Genomic DNA, 24,069 nt, shown 5'->3' with positions numbered 1-24,069 from the left:
TACAAGCAGAAGGGAAAGAATGATTGCTTTATCTGATTAAGAAAAAAATTATTTTGTTTTATTTATTTTCTTATTTATACCACCCTCATTAAGTCGAGTACATTCTAAATTATATACTATAGCAACAACTCATACACACCTCGATGACCCCGTGTATTCTTCACTACCATTGGAAACTCCAGTACTTCTGCCTCATCAATCATTTTAGCAAAATTTTCATGACCACCTGGTTTGAGCAACAAAGAGTAATTTAGTAACAACAACAAAGACGTTTTGTGGTAAATTTTATCAGCATTACAGAGAGAAACATGGGAGACACAGAAGGTAAGGTAAGAACCTAGTGGCTAAATTAGTTAATTTCAAACTAAACAACAAGCTTTCTAATTTTATGCCTTTTTCAAATTTTTATCCCAAGACCTCCCTCACACAAAAACCCAAGATTTACTTTATGACAATTACCTGTTTGGATTAAAAACACAGGACTCATTCAAGACTGGAAAGATGCTACAAACTGTCCTTTACTTCCAACCTCTCCTCCTCCTCCTCTCTCTCCCCTCAATATTAAACTCAATTATTTAATCAGTGTTTTCTACAGTGAATTACTCAGTACTCATGGATTAAATCTTGTTTCTTACTGTATTCAGTGCCCTAGAACTAATAAGGTAGTAAGAGTAGAGCAAATAATGGATTATACCAAGAACAGTTCATTAAACAAGTGTTATATCACAAACTTGTTGCTTACAAAAAAAAAATCAAGAAGATTCATCCTCCAAATTTTAAATCTTCAATGTTAGGTATAGAGAAAATAATTGCTATTTTGGTTAATCCTTTTCTCCTTTCTAGTCTTTCAAAAACAGAATTGAAGATTCATGATATAAGCTTAATATTTCAAAAGCAAAAGGAAGACACAATTCTCACACTAATTTTACAATGGCTAAAGACAGTAATTATGTTTACACAGGTCATTCAGCTTTGGTAAAAGAGTAAAAATGAGAAAAGCACAGAGATTTATTTTTGAAATCTAAGGCTAACTCTTCAAGCATTCCACTGGACATTTGAAAAATATCTTTTCAGAAACTGATTTAGAGATCACTTCTAGGCTTTTTGGCTAAGATCAAATGTAGAAACTTATTTCTAGGTAATTCTGATCCTTTCCAAGGTAGAAGAACTGGAAAGGCAGGAAATATAGTAACATGATATTGCTTACAGCAGTATTACTTAAAGTGTGGTCTAATAACCTGTATCTTTTGTGAATTCTTTGACATTGATCTGTAAACATAAAAAGAATAAGAAGACAGAGGCTTTTACATAAGCTATATTTTTATGGTACTTAAGAGTACTAACACAGCAGATTAGTCCGGGGGAGGGGGGGAAGGGGAACTAACCAGAATTTTGGTAGCATTGGTTTAAAGCATGCCTAGTGCAGGGTCATTCTCCTTAAAAACAGTGAAACAAAGATAAAGTACCAAGAAAATGGTAATAAATATAAGAAAGTAAAGATATCATCAAATTCTATTATTTTTTACTTCAGGGATACACAAACTAAGGCCTATAGGATAGATGTGGTCAATGTCTCCTTTTGTAATATATCTATTGGACCAAAGACATACTCACTCGTTAAAGCATTATCTACATCAGCTTTCAGAGCACTACCCAGGGTTACTAAGAATGTTACTGCAAAGTCCAAAATATTTACTCCTTGGACTTTTACAGGAAAAGGCTTGCTAATTCCATTCTTTTCATATAATAGAAATCTTAAGATTACCGCTGCTTATTTTGCTAAAATTAAAAGTTCCATTTCCATAATCAATTCTTTAGGAATTCTCCTTATATTACATAACCCTATTAGTATAGTATATCTTTAAAAACTATCACTGCTGTAAAAAACTTAAGCTATGCATTCTTTTTAGTGAACTTACCGTAAGAGAAAGTATCTGGAAGAGGAACACCATGGCCAGCCAACTCTTGAAATGTCCAGAACTTATTAACACAATTCAGGATGGCTTGAGGTCGGTTCATCAACCGACATCCCATTTTCTCTAGATGGCGCAAAACGGTGATGTCACTATCACTTTGCACCCAAGGGGTTGGTACTCTCACTACCACCACCTGGGGGTAGGCAGTAATTAGTTCTCCATTGATCCGTAGACCTGAAATACATAGGCATGAAGCCAGAGTCTTTAAAAGGGAATATACAATAAAATGGAGGAATAGAAAGAACATAGCCTGAGTCACAAAACTAAGTATATTTTGTAACCCTCCAATTGGAGCACAGAGACATTCTTCCTTCATTACATTACTTTGCATGAAAAACTGGCTAAATGTTATGACACAAGTCAACAAAACTACATACTACATAGCAACTGAAAAAAGTATGTCAAAGGGGTCCAACTAGATGGCTATAGCGTGACGAGTTCATCTCATCAGATACTCAAATAGAAGAAGGAAAATGTAAGATCACTACAATTAGAAATAATGGAGCTGGACTTCCCTGGTGGTCCAAGGGGGTAATTCTCAGCATTACGAAGCTAACCACAGTCATTGAAGCACCCAGTTAGGTCACTGGCTAGGGAGCTACCCACAGAGCAGAGTAGACCTCTCCTGCTTTGGCTGCTGCAACCCCCAGCAGTGCTTTTCAGTTAATCCATCTTTTCTGCTCCCTACTGTCTCTGGTGAATTCTTGCTCCTGCACCCCCACACCTCCGGCCTATACCCCAGCTCTTGTATGTGTAAATAAATAAATCTTTAAAAAAAAAAAAAAAAAAAACAAAGACACAATCACCGAAAATCATCCCAATATGGTAAATGAATCAGACACTGATCAAGAGGCCAAGAGTTCCAAATAAAATAATTACCAGACACAACACCAAGAAACATCAGAGCCACTGAGGCTGAAAGTACTTAAAAAAAGATTTCCAGTCCAGAATTCTTTTTAAATGTATAGATAGATAGACATACAGACAGATCGACAGATATACAGAGACACACATATATATACACACACATTGTTTATTTTTGAGCAATGTTTGTTTTCTTTTTTCAGGATAGAGCTCATAAAATGAACCTGGGAGGAGGGATTATGTCAGTGAAAAAAAGACAGAAGGAAAGAGAAAAATATTGATGGTTTCCTTTATAGGAAGAATATAGGGGAACCAAATATGGAAACATGAAAAAAAAATAAACAAAACTAACCAGTAACTAAAAATCAGAGGTATTTATTCTGCCAGGAGGGACAGAGATCAAAACAGGGGTCAGGGAAGAGCATAAGGGGCTGTGGTATTATGGTCCTGCCCAGAAGTCTTTACCCAGTAAGATTTACATGCAAGGCAGAAAAAAAGCAAGGAACTTCAAAGAAGTAAGTGACAAGTACAAATATTTCTGTCCTCAGGAAATAAGGTTCAGACAACTAATAGGTTCCTTTTTGGCTGGTTAATGTTTTTCTTCCAGGTTCTACAGTTTCAGAAGATTTTTCAGGGCTTCTAGAATTTTATTAAAACTTTAAGACTTTTCAACACAATTTTCAAGTAAAGGTGCTGTACACAATTAAAAACAGACAATCTCTCAAAATTAGGCACTCAAAGACAAATGGGAATATGTTACTAGGACACAGGAGATGACCAGGGATTTGACTGTCTAAAAGGATAATTAATTTATGACTAGTTCTAAAAATTCATGAAACTATGATTATGGCAAAAGGCGAACAAAGTCTCATTTGCTACCACTGGTGGGATTACAGCACAAATCCCTGATTAAAAAAAAAAAAAAAAGAGGAAAATTTTTATTTATCCCACTGTCTCAGGAGAAAAAATAGTTTAACAGTGAGAAAAGCCCTTCTTTGGAAAAGAATGCCAACTACCACAGATAGAACAGCAAAATTAGAAAAAAATACTTTGCAAGCCCCAACAAAATGAATGAATCTAGCAAAGGTCATCAAAATACTAAAGGCATGAAGGAAAGGCCAATGGGATATTTGCATAGTACCAAATATTACTTGCTAAGACAAAGTCAAAAATCATTGTAGCTGACAATAAAGAAACTCTTTCCTACCAGCTGTCTAATCCACTAATAAAAGTGGAACAGAGTCCCATTTTATGCCTCTGGCTACATGCACAATGAAGCATCAACCATTACTTGTTAAGTATCATTTTCACACAAAACTATCAGACAAATTCAAGAGCTTGAGATGATAAAGAACTGTTCTGAGTACTTCAAAAATTTGCGGTCGGGGCCCTCCCTCCCCGGTAGCCGAGGAGGTTAAAGCATAGCATTGTGAGACTATCAGCAGCTGCTTCCGTGCACGAGTTGGTTCCCCAGCCAGGGAGCTGACCCACATCGCCTGGCAGACCTCTCCTGTCACCCGATGCTCCCCTGAACAGTTCTGTTCTGCTCCATACCCTGTCTCTAGTGAATTCTCTCACTTGCCCCTTAGCCCCACACCTCTGGCCTGTACCCCAGTTCTCTATCCATAAATAAATGTATCTTTTTTAAAAAGTTGAAGTCACTGAATAAAAATTGTTCTGAAATTTAAAGGTTAAATACAGTATATCCTAACAAAGAGCATGAACTTAACCAGAGCCTGATTTGAAAAGAAAAACCTGAAAATTAATTTTTAAGATCAATTGAAAATCTAAATCTACAATATATATTAGATGATATCAAAACATACCCATTTTCTTAGGTATGCTACTGGTACTGGATTGTATAAGACAAACATTGAAAAGTATAGGATTATATTTGGAGAACACTGAAGTATTTCAGAGGTAAAGTGACAGAAAGATGGCTACAAACCTCTCCAAACAAAAAAGTCTTTATAAGGCTAATGATGAACGATATTAAAAAAGTTAAGAATTCATTCTTCTAAAATACATATTCCTTTATCTGTTTAACTGTTTTTAACAAGACACATTGTATTTCCTATCAAAATTTAATATCCTCAGCAATCCTTTTCCCCTCCAAATTTGTTTTCAAGTTTTAGCTATTAGAAATAAAATTTTTTCTTCAAGGTGTGCTCTTATGGGAATGACAAAAATAAATAAAATTCCTTTCCCAACTCCCTCATTTGCATTACAGAAAGAAACAAAAGGAAGACTCTAACAGTGTAGCTCATTATCATTGAGCTCTGCCGCATTGCAGCTGACAGTCATATGTTTAAAGAGAGAGAAGAGGGGAAAAAATGAGGGAAATAGAAAGCAAGCAAACAAATAATTGGATTATGATTGTCCATTCTGAAGGTGAAGTCTGACTAGGTTATTTTATTGTCAAAAAATATAGTCAAAATAACCAACTATCCCTAAAATTGGTAAAAGAGGGGAAAGATATATAAAGATAAGTGTGATTCCACTAAGTAAATTAAGTTTGTCACCTTATGCAAGTATTAATCCTACTTGAAAAGTTTTCAGGACCAAAACTGTTGGTGTGGTGAGATAGTCTTGGAGTGACCTTTACTAGTAATTTGGCTTGGAAAACTATGTATCCCACTCCTAGTCATAGTTAGCAAATTTACTTAAATTTTTATATACAAGGACTCAATATTAAAAGAAAGAAAATAAACAATTTTGTTTATTTAGCATTAACGTGTTTTTCCTTACTATTACCTTAATATCAATGAAAATTGAAAGCTGAAATCACTAAATCAATACAAATTATTACACTGTCTTTCTCCATAACAATTTTACATTTTAGTAAAAAAAAAAAAACAACTGTACAGACTATATAAATGGGAAAATGTATAACTTAAGTAACTGTTAGTGAAGCCAGTCATAAAGATACACTGTAGTCTTCCAGCAATATTCTTTAAGAAAAGGGGAGTAAGAGGGAAGAGACATTTTAATAAAAACAGAACTTTTAAATGTGTAATTCGACTATTGAGTTTGAAAAGGGTAAGCTTCTTTTTAACAGTAGCTCCTAGTGAAAAACAAATTTTTTTTAAAGATTTATTTATTTATGCATACAAAACTGGGGTACAGGCCAGAGGTGCAGGGGTGTTGAGAGGATTCACCAGAAACAGAGTGGAGAATAGGACAGGCAGATGATGAAGTACACTGCTGAGGGAAGAGCGGGCTAAGTAGGAGAGGTCTACTGCGCCATCCGGGTCACCTCCCTGGCCGGGGACTGTACACGGAAGCGTGTGCAGCCAGCTTTGAAGTGCTGCACCTTAACCCCTTGTGCTACTAGGGAAGGCCACCAGAGAGGGCCCTATATACAAATTTTTATAATGCTCTTTTGTAACCAACTTTTGATAACTAAGAATAACTCGTACAACTACATATTATCTATGACTTTTGAATACAGCTATAAAGATAAATGTAAAATATCTGTATACCGATGTAATTTTTCATTAGCTACAAATATGTAAGTTATGGAATAAGGTAATGATGTGTAGATAATACAGGGAAAAACAGAAAGTGAGTAAATTTACAGCAAGATTCTCTGGCATATAACAAGGACTCCATGTCTCATTCAAATCCTACCTCAATGTGCAACTTCAAGCAAGTTATTTACTGTCTCTTTGCCTCAGATTACTCATCTATAGTATAGTGGGAGTAATTCCTTTATAGAGTTGTGGTGAGGATTAAAGTGGTTAACGTAAATGAACAAGTGGCTGGCATTTAATAAGTATCTAATAGCTCTTACTCTTCACTATCACCCATTATGCCCTTTGGCAGACGGCAAACAAAGGTAAATTAGTACTACAGTGTTCCAGGGGAGTAGGAATCTTAACACCTTGTTTAGAGAGGTACATTTTCCACCACTACATGGCAAATAGTAGATGTTCAATTATCACTGACTCACTATTATTATTTACTGAAATTTTTTACTTACCTCATGGTTTTTAAGAAGTTGAGCTGGGAATTTAAGGCCAGGTTTGAGTTTGAAACTATACATCCTAAAACAAGACAGACTGTCCCTAAAAATGCCAGTCAACTCAAAATCAAAACACCATCTCAAAGATAAATTAAATATTAGTATCTAAAAACCCAATGTAGAAAATTAAAAACAGCAGGAGTTAAACATAAATATAAAAGACTTGTCAACCTAATAGCTGATCCCTAGAAAACTAATAAATCTCTTAACTTCCTAGACAAAATAATCTAGGGGAAAAAAGAGGGCACAAATAAGGCAAAAATGAAAGGAAAATATATTTCCTGCAAGCATTAAAAAGATAATGGAAAGATTTAAGGAAATCATCTGAATAATCTGAAAATTTAGATGAAATATACAACCCCCCCCCCGACAAAAAACAAAAACAAACCAAAGTCAACTTCACTGATAAAGAAAATGCAAAAATCTTCAATATAATAGTAAAAACTTGAGCCCAGCAACATCGGCAGATAATTGATTTTATTACAAAGTACTGTAATTTTCCTAGCCCTACTTAGTATAACTACACTCACACTCTCCTAAATTTTGCTTTGATGACTCATCATTTGGATTCCTCTGAGAATAATCAGATCATCCAATTTCACAACTTCAAAAGCACTGAGTATAACCAGTAGAGTTATCATGGTTTCGTGTCATCAACTAGTAACTTTCTCACTCACTGAATATTTGCCATGTGTCAGACACTACCAGGACATTTTATTTTCTTCTCAAGAACTACTGTGAGTATTATATGGTGGGCCTTTTAAATTTTATTCCTTATGGCCCTCCCTGACGGCACAACAGGTTAAAATTCAACACTGTAAACAAGCCTCAGCCACTTCAAAATGAGTTCAATCCCTACCCCTGGAGGTGATCCACACGGCACAGCAGACCTCTCCTGACCCACCCACTGCTCCCCTCAGCAGTCAGTGGAACTTTTCTGCTCCCCACTCTGGTGAATCCTCTCACTGCCCCTGCACCTCTGGCCTGTACTCCATTTCTGTACTTATAATAAAAAAATAAATAAATAATCTTTTTTAAAAAATTTATTCCCTCTTTTCAGAGAGATAATGTGACAACAGATTTCATTTCCATTAAATGAGTCAAGATAATTAGTCAGACCAACTGTACGAGTATTTTCAATGAACTATAAAAGATTTAATTTAATAAACAGATCAGCCTGGTTAAGTATATCCAAGTAGTTCTAAAGTTCAACCTCTTTTCACTTAGCTTGCTGATTTCCAAAGCAGCTTAGTAGCTGGAAGAATCCTTTCTGAAAGAATATTCAATGGGTTAGATTACACCTAATATCAAATACTGGTAAGCTCCTAAATTCCTTTATACCTTTGCTTTAGGTTCCCCAATGCCTTCAGAAGTCCTTCTAGTTTTCTACTTCCAAATTCCTAACAGTTGTGTGGCAATTCATACCAGATTCCCAGAGCTATATCCTCAACAACACCATGGTTCCAATTGAATGAAGGTAATTACTTAATTACCAGTTTCACACTGTGTATCTATCATGGGTTATTAGATTCCCTTTCTGGGATAAGAAAGGTAGTTTCCTAATTGCTTTCCACACTATCTAAGCCAAGCAACCAACTCTCTGAAGGGTCTACTCTTTGTAATTTGCTCTCTGGGCTTAATTTCTGTATTGGCTAAGGTTAATTTCTGTATTGACTAGTTAACTTAAGCAGGAGGGAAAAAAAAAAACCAAGAATGAAATGAATGGATATAAAATTGCAGAGAATGCTGAGAAAACCAGGCTCAGAAAGAAAGTTCTGGATAACTAGAAAGGAAATTCCTTGATGTGACACACAACATCACATCAAGATGGCAAATAAAAATATTTTCTCAGCGGAGATTCATGGGATTTTAGTATTAACTAACAGTGGTGGGGGGAGAAGAACCCTAGTTATTTTTCATCAATTCTACATTTGGTAGGAAGGTTTGCTTTTCTTAATAACAGTACTTAGTAGACAGGGGCCAATGACATTAGACTATTTTTTTAAATGCTTTATCATTATCTCATTCCACAACCATCAAGGCAATTGAAGTAAAACTTATAAGGACTTATCTATTTGTAAGAATATCACATTTCCAAATTTGCCTCCCTGCAATTGTCTATCAGCTTAACTTTTATTTGTCCTTTCTAGTGGCACAGGGGTTAAAATCTCAGTTCTATCAACCTCTCACCAGCCGCTTCAACATGAGTTCAATCCCAAACCAAGGAGCTAACCCACATGGCGCAGACCTCTCAAACTTAAAAAAATAAATAAAAACCACTTTTACTCAAAACTACATCCACATTTATAATGTTCAACATCACATATAAAAGTACAGACATTTCCAAGAGCATTTGATCCCCAAATTTGAAACAGTCAAAGCATTAGAGGTAAAACTAATTCAGTTCCTTCACTTTCCTGAACTACTCTGGAAAGGGATAGGCAATTACTCTGAAAAGACAGGTACAGTCACTTGGTGCTGATATAGAAGATTTCAGTTAAGTACTTCACTACAGAATGACTAAAATGCAGACTGATTTGTTATACAGAGTATATATTTTCAAGGTTCTTTGTTACTTTGATGACCGAAGGTGGGGAGAGGAAGCTGATTTCATAATATAAGAGATCTCTTCCTGGTGATTAAAGACTAAAGATTTTTTTCTTTGAATCCTCAAAAATTTATTTTCTGACTTACGGAAATACACAAATACAAAATTCTAATCATTTAGTCAACATCACAGTCTAAAAACCCAAAAGAAAACAACTCAATCCCATTCATTCTTTGTCTAATCAGAAATAATCATGGACAGTATATTGGAAAAGGGAACATTAGCAAATATATTGCTGTGGTACTATATACTGCACTGTAATCACTTCTTTGATTTTTGTAGAGCATCCATATGTCTACTTAGCTTAAAGAACACATGAACTATATTATTTCTCCCTCCTCCACTTTCCCTCCCTCATAGACTGCCACAGGGTAAACTTGGTCTGCTTGATAATATTTCACAAGTCTCTGAGATTCTTTTTGCTTTTCTTCAAGGAGAAACAAGTGAGTTTCTCATTTCTATTTTTGCATTTCACTTGTCCAGAATTTCTTCTTGGTTTCTATTTTAGAATTCTGGGGTGAAAACTTGTAAGTTCGATGAATGACATCATTGCAAACATCCAAGCTCAATACATTCCAAGATTACTTTCAACAGATTCTCAGTGAAATAGGAACATAGCATTTTATGTGTCCAGAATCTTGCCAAGAGAGATCCTATATGGAATAATACAAACTCTGGATGTGAGAAATTAAAAAGAAAATATTAATATGAATCTGTTGGGGGAGGGAGGTAACAATATAATTAAGTGAAAGTTGTGTCACATAGGCACGAAAGAGAAAACCCAGGTAAAACTTCACAGAAGTTGTGATAAGACAAAAGAACACATTCAGATGGGATGAAATACACAAATAAAGGCAAAGAAACAGCAGTGAGCACGAATTAGGTTGGGAACACCTATTCAAGGTAAAGAGTAGTGAAGGAAAGGGTAAACAGTTGGGACTACACTGATTTAAAAAGCTTCTGTACACCAAAAGAAACATTATAAAAAACAGATATCCCACTGACTGGGAAAAAATTTTCTCACACTAAACTAACGATAAAGGATTGATCACAAAGATATACAAAGAACTGATGAAACTCAACAAAAATAAACCCCATCAAAAAATGGGCAGAAGATGGGCCCTCCCTGGTGGCACAGCGGGTTAAAAGCACTGCACTCAGAAGCTAAAGCCACTTCCGCAATGAGTTCAATTCCCGCCTGCCCCGGAGGTGACCACATGGTGTGGCAGACCTCTCCTGACAGCCACTGCTCCTCTCAGCAGTGAACTTCATCAATCTGCCTGTTCTGCTCCCCACTCTGTCTCTGGTGAAGGTTCTCACCGCCCCTGAGCCTCTGGTCTGTACCCCAGTTCTGTATGTACAAATAAATCTTTAAAAAAAAAATGGGCAGAAGAACTAAAAACACACTTCTCCAAAGAGGAATTGCAGACGGCCAACAGCATATGAAAAAATGTTCAACATCACTTGTAATAAAGGAAATGCAAATTAAAACCATAGGAGATACCACCTCACACCAGTGCAAATGGTACATCTTAAAACAACTAGCAACAACAAATGTTGGCGAGGATGTGGAGAAAAAGAAACTCTCCTGCACTGTTGGTGGGAATGCAAACTAGTACAACCACTATGGAAAGCTGTTTGGAGGTTTCTCAAACTGCTAAAAATGGAACTTCCATATGGCCCAGCAATCCCACTCCTACGTATCTACACAAGAACACATGTTTATTGCTGCTTTATTTACAATAGGAGAGACATGGAATCAATCCAAATGCCCAGAAGCAAATGACTGGATTAAAGAGATGTGGTACATTCATAAAATGGAATATCACTCAGCAACCAAAAATAAAGAAATAGACACATGCCTTTTGGAGCAACATGGATGTAGCTGGAAAAGATCATGCTTAGTGAAATAAGCCAGAAAGAAAAGGAAAAATACCAGATGGTTTCACTCATGTCAGGAGCATAAAGGAAAGGGGGGGAAGATAAAAATGAACAACTATATGCTCGAGACATTTTACAGGGGAGGGAGTGGAGAATGGGATCAAAAATGGGGTGGAGGAGGGAGTGCAGAGGACTATGGTGAATTAGTGATGGGAAGTTCACAGGGATTACAACTGAGATGGAAAAAGACACAAAATGATGTAAAAATAAATTACAAAAGAAAAGGTTGGGTTGATCTCTGAAATAAAGAGCAATAGACAAAAAGTATTTTGCAAATATTTCTCCACTTCTCCAAAAACGATAAATCACCTTTCCTATTAGATGAGCGCTAAATATAGTAAAAATATCAAATAATAAATATACTAATAACCACCTGGAAATTCCTAGACATGCAGAGGGACATTAATGAAAGTATTAAAGATAAAATCCCAAAGCAAATATGAATTATTAGAAATACTTAATCACCGAATGAGTCAAATCATTTAGACACCTTTATCAGAAAAAAATTAATAGTATTTTATATAGCATATAAAATAATTTTAAAGAGAAAAATCACAGAGAATTTGATTGTTTGTATTAACAGTATCCCATGGGGTATACATTCCATTCAGAGTACTATATAAAAAATGCATTTTAAACTAGAACGTAGGGGCCCTTCTTGGTGGTGCAATGCATTAAAGAACAGCACTGTGGGCCTTCCCTTGTGTCACAGCGGGTTAAAGCACAGCACTAAGAAGCTAAAGCAACTTCCACATATGTTCGATTCCCGTCTGCTCCGGAGGAGATCCACATGGCGCAGCAGACCTCTCCTGACAGCCCCTGCTCCCCTCAGCAGTGTACTTCGTTGATCTGCCTGTTCTGCTCCCCTCTCTGTCTCTGGTAAATCCTATCACCCTCCGCATCTCTAGCCTATACCCCAGTTCCATATGAATAGATAAATAAATCTTTAAAAAAGAAAAAAAAGAACAGCATTATGAGGCTGTCCCAAGCCACCACAGAAGGAATTTAGTCCCCAGCCAGGGAGGTGACTTACCTGGTGAGGCAGACCTCTTCTGTCTCACCCACTGCTCCCTTCAACAGTGCATTTTGGTTAATCCACCTGTTGTGACACTCACTCTGTCTCTAGTAAATCTTCTCACCACCCAGACCCCTGGCGTATACGCCAGTTCTTCTATGCATAAACAAACAAATCTTTAAAATAAAATAAAACTAGAACATAGGCACCTTCGTGGTGGCGCAGACCATTCCTGTCTTGCCCACTGCTCCCCTTAGCAGTGTATTTCAGTAAATCTGCCTGTCCACTGCTGACTCTGTCTCTGATGAATCCTTTCATCCCCGGAACCTTTGACCTATACCCCCATTATCTTATATGCATAGATAAATTAGAATCAATGTAAATAATAAGTCAGAATTAATCTTTTAAAAAATAAATAAAATGGAACTAGAATATAGCAATATAAATATAAAACAATAAAATATAACAACAGGCAGGAAATTTTTGATTCCCCTTCCATCTACTCCTTAAACATTACAATCAAGTATTAACTAAATACTAGTGTTTCCGTTTCTTCCATAAAATATACCTGATTTTAAGATTAGATGAATCTTACTACGACAAGGTTATGAATTCTTTTGTACTAATTATTCCTAAAATATGCAGGTTCCATACATTTTAAGTAAAAACTAAAAAAGAAAAATCACTTAATATAGACTTACCCAAGCTTCCCTGCTCAATTGTTAGCACCAGCTCATCCATCACTACAGCTCTAAATTCCAGTTCCTCCTCACAACATTTAGTCTTTAATGCTCGTAAGATCTCTTTCTGAGGATAGTCTTCCCTGATTCGACGATCTGTCAAAAACCACAGCTTTGCAGTCATAGAGCTACACATCTTGATCTGCTTGTTTGTTCTTTCTTGGATTATTTCCTCCTGTAAACTCTTTCTAGATGGAAGAGAAAATAGATATAAGCAAGGTAAATCAAGAAATCTAATTGTTGGTTTTCATACAAATAAACCATAGCAACACAAGAGGTATTGCTCATTTTTCCCATTTCATTCAAATTAAAATTTCTTTATATAATATCACCACATTTTGCAGTTTCTACTGGGAAAATACACTGCAGCTTTATGATTCAGCAGGTAATTGAGCAGAAACTCCCCATATTATATGTTGTGTATGAATACTCTTTTACCGGATAGTCTACTTTTATCTGCTCCCAAAAATGCAAAATCTTTTAAAATATGAAATAATCAGTCAACAACAATATAAATCCACAATGCTCCCGTTATTATAAACTATAAATAATGTACTAGTTAGTTTTTTAACTCAGTTTTTAAATTGTATTACATATAAGTTAAAAACATACTTCTAGGTGTTTAGAAAATTCCATATTACTAGGTAAGTTTCAATACTAAAGTCTTTTACAGAGCAATTGTAATCAAAAATAACTTGAGTGTAGGAAAAAAAAACTTTAAATAATCAAAATCCAATGGCTAAAATTTATTTCCATCAGTGAATAACATGCTCAGTGCCTTTCCTTTCAATAAATTTCTAAACGTGTGTTTACTAAAACTCACAAGAGAACTTTCTTCCACAAAAAGTGATGCTGTTCAGAATTTGTATCATGAGCAAAATGTTGAAAGTCACTTTCATAAGAAGCAAGTTTTATTAATGTAACAGGTGATTTCAACAACAAAAACGTAGTCATGCTGTGTACCTAATGTAGTTATCACTGTTTCCCTTGAATGGGTAACTGTAAAGGAAAAAACCCTTTAAACATTAGTACTAGATAATTTCTGAAATACTGTGGTGCTGGTATTCAATACACAAAGACATCTCAGTTCCTCCCCACTTAAGTTTCCAACGCCATTTTTAGCTGGTATTACGATTCAATCATTACATGAAGATGCATGGTTCAGTCAGGTAGATCTGGTCCCTAATACAAGATGGGCTGTTACAGCCATTGTATGTAATTAGTAATGTTCTGATATCTACATATCAGATTTTTAGAAATACCCAGAAAGACACATGTTGTTTTCAGTGATTTTATACTCTGAAACTCTCTAGGTTGCAATTCTTCAGCTGGGTAGGAGCTCCAACTTGTACTAACAGAGGCACCTCTTATATCCTCATGTACAGGCTGGGTGTTTCTACACTGTTAGTAAGCCAACAACCAAGGGTTCAGGCTAGACTCCCCAAGTCCTAGCAGACCCCAAATTCTCCTGGTTCTGGGATTCTCACATAGAAATGATGTCCCCTTTTCTGTCTGAGATCACTTGCTATAATGAACCTCATCCTTTCAGGGAAGTTCTGAAATCTGAAACTGAAGGTATACTCTCCTCCTAAAATGCAGATTCTAGTAAAGAAGCAGAGACTATGCTAAAGAAGTCCGACATCAATGTCAATGATTGTAATTCCTCAGAATCTACCTAAATGGCAGGCAGTAAGACTGGTACCTTCCCTTGCACAGAGTTATTTTTGGTCATGTAAAATATATTTTCTTTATCAGCTTCCATGAACTTTTGTATCACACTTTGTTTTTCACAAAAAGATTCATAGTGATGCTACACTGTGTTCCAACTCACACTTCCTGGACACCAAATACATGTTGTAAAGAACAAGTTGGCATATTAACAACCTCAGGGTATTAATTCTTGTTCTATTAGTGCTGGTATCCTCTTCAAGTCACACCTCAAGAAACTAGTTGACTGCCAGGGAATGAAAGGGCACAACTTCATCCTCTCTGCCCAATGGTCTACTCCAGCTCCCACAGGAGAGGAGCTGGCCATCCTCACTGCCCCCACCTTCCAGCTGCTGCTACTGTGGCTAATCAACCTTTTCAGGGAGCTCCACTGAGTTTCATCACATCTACCAAGAGTCAGGAAACATGTGAAGTCTCTTTAACCACCAAACTCTACTCTTCCCCATCTCTAACTCCTGTCCTAGGAGGAATAGCACCTTCTACCACAGCCATCCCCTTTCTAATGATTATTTTAAAACAACTACTTCTCCCATTCAACAATATTCAGGAAAAAGAAAAAGAGCAGCTGAGAAGTTAAAAGCATGAACAGTAAATCTATAGAGTCCAGGAGCCCAAATTTCAAATTAAATTCACAGAAAGAGTTCTTCTTTCCGGGCCCTCCCTGGTGGCGCAGCGGGTTAAAGCACAGCACTAAGAAGCTAAAGCCACTATCACATGAGTTCGATCCCCAAGCAGGAGATCCACATGGCGCGGCAGACCTCTCCTGACCCGCCCCGCCCTCAGCAGTGTACTTCATCTATCTGCCTGTTCTGCTCCCCACTCTGTCTCTGGAGGGTCCTCTCACCCTCCTCATCTCTGGCCTGTACCCCAGTTCTGTATGAATAAATAAATCTTAAAAAAAAAAAAGAGTTCTTCTTTCCCTTGAACATGTAAAGCAATTGCTTGGTCACTTGATATTTGTAAGAAAATAGTTTGTTTTAACAATGTAAGATAAACAAAGCATTTCAGAGAGAGAGAGAGAGAGAGACAGAGACAGAGACAGAAAGAGAGGGAAGGAGGCATGTTGTTTCTCCTTTTACACTGTAAATGCAAATCAATTCATTCTCATGTTCTTTTCCCCCCCCCAAGTTTGGCAAGGAAAACAATGTATAACTATCAGTTACCAATAAATACTACTAATAAAGTGGAAGAAGTTTTTTTTTTTTGAAATAAAGAAAAAAGTCAACAAAGAGGATTTCCTTTTATTTAGAAATAATTACCCTATGCAAACTTCTGGATAGGTACAATAGGAAACATCACTGCCTATTTTCCAACGTTCTAGGCAAGGTTTATTAAGTAGGAATCATTGGGAAATATGCTATGTTCATAGTTTCCTCAGATAAAGAAAAGCGAAATCACAATCTACCATTTGAAGATATTAAGGAATCTCTTACTATTAGGAAAATTCTTTATTGCAGGTAAGATATAACATATGAACTCAGCCCAGAAAGAATGATAAAGAACACACAATTTACCTACAAACTAGAATTTATTCTACTTGGTAATCACTAAAATAAGAATGCAATTATATCACTCACTCTTGAATGTGAAATACAGGATTTGGATCAGGCTTATGGAGAAAAATAGCAAATTATGGTTATCTGAAGTTCAGACACTTTTTCAGACATTTTCCTTCACTGTGACTCTTCACGCCTGAAACCTCCTTCTGTATGTAATAACCCCACTTCAACACCTGGATCTCCCATTGTGATGGTTAAATCTTATGGGTCAAGCTGGGTAAGGTATTTTTGCTATGAATGTATTTTGTACATGGAACTATTATCTAATCCCACTGATAACAGACTTAAGTCACACCAAGGTTTCCCAGAAAAAGAGGAGCTCTACATTAAGACTATAACATAGAAATCCCGGGCAAGTTTCAGCCTTCTAGTCTGCCCCAGCTTTCAAGTTTGCCTGCCTCACAATCACATCAGCCAATTCCTTAAAATACTTCTCTTGATAGCTTTCTTTCATATACATATAATCTTCTGTTGATCTACTCCTCTGGAGAAGCCATTCTAATTAATAATGCATTCAATTAAAAAACTTAGGGATCATTTTTTATTTTCATGTCACTTACTGAAACCATACATATTTATACACACACACTCAGATGCATGCACGCACAGACACATCCCATAGTAATTCAATCTCCTAAAGATTACTCGAGTAAATGAAGATTTACTCTTTTCAGTTCATTTATGACAACACTGAAAACATTTCAAAACAAACCAAAAAGCCTTCAAACAAATCTACTTTCCAACTCTTTCTCATATCTAATTTCTGAAAACACTGTATTCTCAAATCTCTTTGTGCCTAGTTTGTCAATTTTTCCCAACTCCTAAAGTCATCTTAATTCTTTGAGGCTACAGGATCTTATTTTTGCATATATACATGTATGTGTATGTATACACATACATGTATATATACACACATACCCAAATATGTGGTTTTTGTTTTGAAATAGGGTTTGCCAATGCCATATAAGAGAAGTGTAGGGGGAAAATATTAACAAGGAGGTAGAAAAAGTAACTAACCCTGGGTGGGGAGGAAAGATGACTTTGTAGATCTTATTAAAGGTACAGAAAGTAAATGAATGATAAAAATCTCAGGCAAGTCTCAGAATCAACCAAATAACAGTGTTTTCATCCAGTTGCCCCATTATTCCAATGGGGTTAATGGCCCAGTGTTCAACAATCTATGATCATTAAAGAGTGTTCCTTTGAAACTTGTGTAAATAGTTTTTCGCACAGTCACAAACTTTCACTAAGATGCCATTTTAAAATAGTATCACTGTTCAGGTACTCTGAAATTATGAAATGCCACTTTTTTCACTACATTAACATGGTGGTAGATTGAAATCTATGAAAGCAGGAGTAGGAAGCTAGTTATCAAGGTTTTTTAGAGGTAACGGGGAAAAAAACTAGAATCCCTAGTCTCCACCTTATATTGGAGACAATATATACAAAACAGACAAAGCAGATAAGAAAAGACAACATTCTGGAATAGACAGATGGCTAGAAATTCTCTGTCTTCATAAAAAGAGGTTCAAGACAACAGTAAACAATGCAAATAGATGAAGTTAAAAACATTCTCCATTTATACTTCACAAATCACTTTCCACATATATTTTCTCATTTAACATGCATATATAGAGTGATAATAATAGAATGATTTCCAAATTTAAAGAGGGGCTTACCTAGACTATCGCAATGATAAAGCCAGACTTAAGATCTCAGGTTCCATGATTTCTTGGTATACTCTTTTCTATTATACTTGGATATAATAGGGAATTTATATCAAGAAAATTCTCAATTTGCATGATTATACACACCAGATAGTATGTTGGGCGGTATACTTGTATTGTCTTACTGAATCCCACAACCACCCCTAAGATATTTTTGTTTTCACTTGGTGAGTGAAGATATTCTGGCAGAGAGGGTTAGTTAATGTGAAAATTCACAATTAGAAAGTGAGAGTCCAGAGGGACTTCAAATTCCACAAACTCTAAGGTAGAGATTGCCACTTGCCTCCCAATACAATTTTCTACTTATTCCTTACAATAAACTACCTGACATTCAGTTGAGCACAGTGCCAACTACCTAAAAGTATATATATTCCCTAGGTTTTCTTGCAGCTAGATGTGGTAATATAAGTAAATCTTGGCACTGCACTGCAACTTTTAGGAAGTATACTTAAGAGGTGTACTCAATTCCGTGGTCTTTGTTCCAAATTGTTATCTGGGAAACGGATGCTATGGTTATAGCTCTAAACACCATCTAGCTTACAAGGACGGTAGTCAACTCCAGGAAAAGCATAGTTACCTGTCCGAAGTTGAATATCTGTCAATTGTGAAATGTCATTTCACTGGACTGCCTACCTTATGTCAACATTTTTTATTATTGATTCTATCAATAATATTCACTGCATAAGTCACAACACTTTAATAAATATCTATAATTTATCATGCGCAAAAAACCCTGACATCAAGGTTTACATGTCAGCAAGTAATGGTAATGTCTATAAGTTGGACCTTCCTTTTACACTAAGAAGATCATTTTACATTTGATCACTATATTTTACATTTATGTTTGCAACATCCCTGGAAGATTATTTCTATATCCCACTCTCTTTCCCCCAACAAAAAGCAAACTGCTCAAAGTAAAAAATTAGTCATAATGTCAGTTATTTTAAAATCTAACAGAACTACTAAATGCATAAAGCTACACCTTAGGTAATAGAGTCAATTTTTATTTGTGCACCTAACACATGCTCTAAAGATACAGTGACAGGCAAAATAAACATAGTCCCAGTCCAGTTCTCATAAATTTAAAAATGATCTTTTGTTTAAAAATGGTGAATAAGAAATGATGGTCTACATCACTATATTAGGAAAATATAAGTCAAAAGCAGGAAAATGCCTACAACCTACTGGGACCATTACTATCAATAGCAAGTGGAAACTAAGTTTTGGGAGGATGTGGAGAAACTCGAATGCTTGCAAAATATAGGTGGCAAAGTAAAATGGTATAGTAGGTATGGAAAACTATAAGGTAGATCCTCAAAAACTATGAGATTCAACAAATCTATTTTTAGATATATACATAAATGAAAGTAGAGATAATTTTACCCCATGTTTTTAACAGATTTATTCACAATAGTTGAAAGGGGTAAATGAAGCAACAGAAGTGTCCATAAACAGTTGAAAAAATAAGCAAACACAAACACACACAATCATTAAAAGGAATCAAGTTCTGATACATGATACATCATGGGCAACTTGAGGACATTATTTCAATATCTAGAAGTAGTCAAACTTAGTGAACAGTAGCTTCCAGGGGCTAGGGTCCTGGGGGAAAACTAATGCTTTGTCCAGGTACAGAGCGTCCAATTTCACAGTTCTGAAGATGGAAGTAGTGGCGACTACGCAGCACTATAAATGTACTTAATACCACTAAACTGTATACGTAAAAATGATAAGATGATCAATTGTGTTTGTGTGTGTTACAATTAGAAAACTAGAAAACGAAAAATAATGCCATGAGCAAATAAACATGCAAATTCTACACATTTACACTGAAGGGTCGAAAAAAGTTACCTTTCACTTAAATTGCCTGTAGTTTAGTTACTAAAATTTCTAAAGCAGTCCGTGGTTGTGGTTACCTTTTCTCTGGATTCCAAATAAAATGTACAATACTTTCCCCTAATGGAAGAATGTTACATCAAGTTATCTGGAATGTGGGGTAAAAACATTGTTGAGATGCAAAGCACAGTATAACTCACATTTAACGTTCACTCCTGGAATATCCAAATTTTCATGGGAAGGTAGCTGGTGAATTATTAATATACTGAAACCAAAAGTACAGCTTTTATAGGTACAGCTAGCTGAACTACATGTCAAACCATAACCTAACAATTGAGAATGCCAAATTATCAGGGAAGAATTCCAAGGTTGCTATTTGGGTAAACCTGCATGAATTTTTAAGATGTAGTTTTCTGTTGTCTGAAGAGTTGCCAAACAGGAGACAGCAAAGCGGTGATCAAGAAATTGTCTGCTGTTATGCTGCAAATACATATTCTATTTTAGAAAAACATGAAGCTAAGGAGTAAGGGGGAAGAAGGAGAAGAGAAGCAAAATGAAATGTAAGGAGCTGAATACAGTAAAAAAAATTTACTGAAGGGTAAAGTTTGGCTTTTATTGGGTGAGAAGACTGAAACATGAAATGTCAATGAAATTAAAATTAGACTGTAAACTCCATGAAGACAAAATTCATATGTTCTCTATTATACTTACTAGGTAACAAAGAACCCTATATGAGACAGACAAAAGTTAAAAACTAAGTTATTTTAAAGGATTTTGTCATACTAAATCATATTTATGAGCAATTTAATATTTTTGACATTGAAAATTTATATATCGATTTAATATATTGATTCAATGTTAAATGTCAGGAAAACCTACTGTAAGATCTAAATGTCGCTAATTAATAAATCTATTAGTTTTTAATTCCTCTATAAAAAAGAAAAACCAAACACAAGTCTAATTAATGCTACTTTTCATCATTATACAAATGATCCTGAAAATAACTAATTTTGTTGATAATTAAGGTTAGGAGGGAAAAAATAATTTCGGTAAGACAAAGAAAAGATATAGTAGATATAAGCACACAGGTTCCGTATAGACCAGGCTCTAAGGAGTAGAACTTGGCCAGCTCTGTGGCTATTGTCCTCTAAGCCAATTTTGAAAGGAGAAAAATAGCAAACAAACAACAAAAAAGAAAACATTCATAATACCATGGCATTAATTGGCATGAAGCCAGAAAATCACTTTCTTGTCTGTGAACCTAACAGGTATATACAGATATATATGGCACATGGACCTAAAACAGTATGTGCATGCATTTTTGGAGATACTGTATTACTTGTTAACAACCCTTAATATGACAAGCAGGAAAATTCCCCAAGTAATGAAAGACAATTCTTCCACTGTGTCTAATCGCCTCTATTCAACCTCTCTTGAACTACACATACACATACTAGTAAAACTACATATACTAGTAAAACTAACATTTAAAAGGAATACTTTTTCCATCATTCATATCATAATATACTCCCCAGATTTTAAAAGAACAATTTCCAAAGGCTCTTTTTCATACACTCAAAACTTAATCCTGTTACAGGGCAACCCAATGTGAACTGGGCTACCTGTCCACTGTGAGTCCTCACCAGCCATGCTTAGAATTCAATTATACTGCAGGCACACACAAAAAGAGTCAATGGGTTTATTTACAAAAGGGGAAAGGAGAAGGAACAACCCAGGGAAAGAGAAAAAGATACAAGTTAACTAGAACATCCTACCAGCTCAGCTTACTTGTAACTCCAGTAACACAATGATAGCCACCAGCCACTCGGTCCTGAGAGTGTGTATGTGAGTAGAAAATGGCCCCCTATATGTATGTATGTATGTATATATATACCCCAAAGTCCCAGAATGCCTGCTTAGCTCCACCCTTGGATCCTCACCTAGGGATTGCTGGGAGTTGTAATTTCCAATTACTGGAGTAGGGGATGGACTCCAGAAAGCTGGAGTAGGGAGTAGAGGCCACAAGACTCTGCAGATGTCCTTTAGGACAGCCTTTCCCCTTAATAATCTCACCTGCAAATACTCTTTAAACTGATCTATCATAAAATCTAAGAGCCAAATTGATCGTGTACCCAAGAGACAGTTGTCAGCAAGCAATATATAATAAAACTCACCCTCCTTACTTTAAGTTTGGTTTTCTCACTCTTCACATGTTGTTCGTGGGTACAGAAGTTCTTCTTCCACCCATTTTCACTCAAGTTTAGGTCTCTATGCCTGCTCCCCAGAGGAATATGATAAAAGCTACTCCAGCTTCCCAAAGTGTGGAACAATGTGCTCTGCTCCAGCCCCTTCCTCTAATCCCATCCAAGTGTTCATAGTGTCTTTCAGGTCATAGGGAAGGGAGAAATTTTCAGAAATCTAGTGACAGTAGCAAATACCAAGTGGATGTATATGAGGGAAAGGAGGAACTGAGGAATGTTTCATCCTGTGCCCCCAAGAAACTAATGCCTGAAGCTTGGTAGATGGTCACTGGTAAAGGGGACGAAAGAATGTTCACTTTTGTGTTTCTTCACAATATGGTTGAAAAAAGGTAGAGGATTTATACCATTCTGTGAGTAATTTCCCCCTGAAGTGGAAAGGGAACTCAATAAGGAAAATGGGGATAATTTCTTTTTGTCACTCTCCCCTTTACCCCCAGGCACCCGGGTGCTATTATATTCACTAGGAACTCTAAGGAAACATGACAAATTTTTAAAAGACACATAACATAAGTAAGATCATAAAATTTTAGCTGGCGGTCAAAAGTCTAAAAGGTTAAATATTCAGCTCCTGCAGAGGGAAAAGCAGGAAGAAAAAATGTGGTTCTTGACTGGATGGAGAATTCTATGTGATTGAATTTGCCGTTCCCCTTCTTGGCTGTTTTCAGAATCAGACTGCCCCCCTCCCTGACAAGCAGACTCAGCACCTGGTGGGGGTAAGAGAAAACAAGAGAGAAAAAAGGGAGACAGAGAAAGAGAAAAACATCAACAGCCATGTTGCCAAACTAACAACTAAATCTATGACATGAAAGAGGAAAATTAACAGGGTAGAAAAGAATAAACAAAAGACTGTCTCAAAATAAACCAGGCCTCCTCCCCTTTGCAACTGACCAAGTGACACATAGTAACCACTATAAACGCAGTTTTCATAGTAAATGCCAGAAAATAAATGTTGACTTTACATAACTGGAATTTCAGAGAGTGCTTTATTCCAAAAGAATCTTTGAAGTCTGTTGGCTTGGATGATTTCAGTTTTTAAAAGCAGGTGAAATGAAGTTTAGACTACCCACAACTGAAAAAATTAACATTCTAATTGTATTGGTTACAGTCTCCAAGACGGTTCACCTACAGAAAGGAAGAACGTCCATCTGAGGGTGCCCATCTATTTCCAGTAGAGATGTTAGCCCAACTCCACAAAGATGTAGCGACAATTTATCCAATTAATGGGAATTACAATTCATGTAATTAATGGGACAATATAGCCAACGGAAGGAATTTCCATTGAAGTTACGGTCAGCACGGCTCCGGTCATACACAGAAATGGGATCAAACTATGGGGATTACAAACCCGTGATTAGAGAGATGGAGGCATTAAATAAGACAAATCACTACAGCCTCTGAATTTAGGCGTTTGGTTTGGTGGACGGGAGACAAGATTTGCATCATGGGCATTATTTTTTTATTTTTATTTAGTTATTTATTTTTGACCAAAACCGGACAAGCAATGCTTTGGCCAACCTTCTTACTCAGCGAGCTGTCAAAGGTATGAGTGTCACACTCTCTAAAATTTACGCGCAAGGAGACCAACCTAGAAGGAAAGCGTCAGCGCCGCGGGACCCGCACCGCAGCCTCCTCCCGCGACCACACCGCAGGAATCTGGCCGCTGGGCGCGGGGGCCGCACAGCCCGCCGCCGCTCGAGGACCAGCCCGGCTCCTCACAAGCCTTCCCGGGGTCACCACACCCCCTCGCCGGCGGGGGGCACCCGGCTCCGCCAGGCCTGGGGAGCTCTCCC

The 24,069-nt window shown here is 36.5% G+C and overlaps 1 protein-coding gene across 6 annotated transcripts in view; it reads right to left on the bottom strand.

Moving 5' to 3' along the window:
* RIMKLB (ribosomal modification protein rimK-like family member B) overlaps positions 1-24,069 on the bottom strand; it is a 33,272-nt gene that overhangs the window by 8,732 nt on the left and 471 nt on the right. For 2 of the 6 annotated variants that reach the window (XM_012732533.1, XM_012732534.1), the window contains exons 1-4: positions 22,193-22,282; positions 13,130-13,356; positions 1,920-2,150; positions 140-226 (exon numbers count right to left, since the gene is read on the bottom strand). In XM_012732533.1, the coding sequence (XP_012587987.1) occupies positions 140-226; positions 1,920-2,150; positions 13,130-13,304 (493 nt within the window). In that variant the 5' untranslated portion in view covers positions 13,305-13,356; positions 22,193-22,282. Of the gene's footprint in view, positions 1-139; positions 227-1,919; positions 2,151-13,129; positions 13,357-22,192; positions 22,366-24,069 lie in introns of those variants that run through there. The other 4 variants (XM_004692932.2, XM_012732535.1, XM_012732536.1 and 1 more) reach the window with 4 other exon arrangements.

Source organism: Condylura cristata, unplaced genomic scaffold (assembly GCF_000260355.1).
Source record: "Condylura cristata isolate star-nosed mole 26May11 unplaced genomic scaffold, ConCri1.0 scaffold00034, whole genome shotgun sequence".
Taxonomy (NCBI): Eukaryota; Metazoa; Chordata; class Mammalia; order Eulipotyphla; family Talpidae; genus Condylura; species Condylura cristata.
Note: the sequence above shows the minus strand (reverse complement) of the source record. Positions and strands in the feature narration are given on the sequence as shown.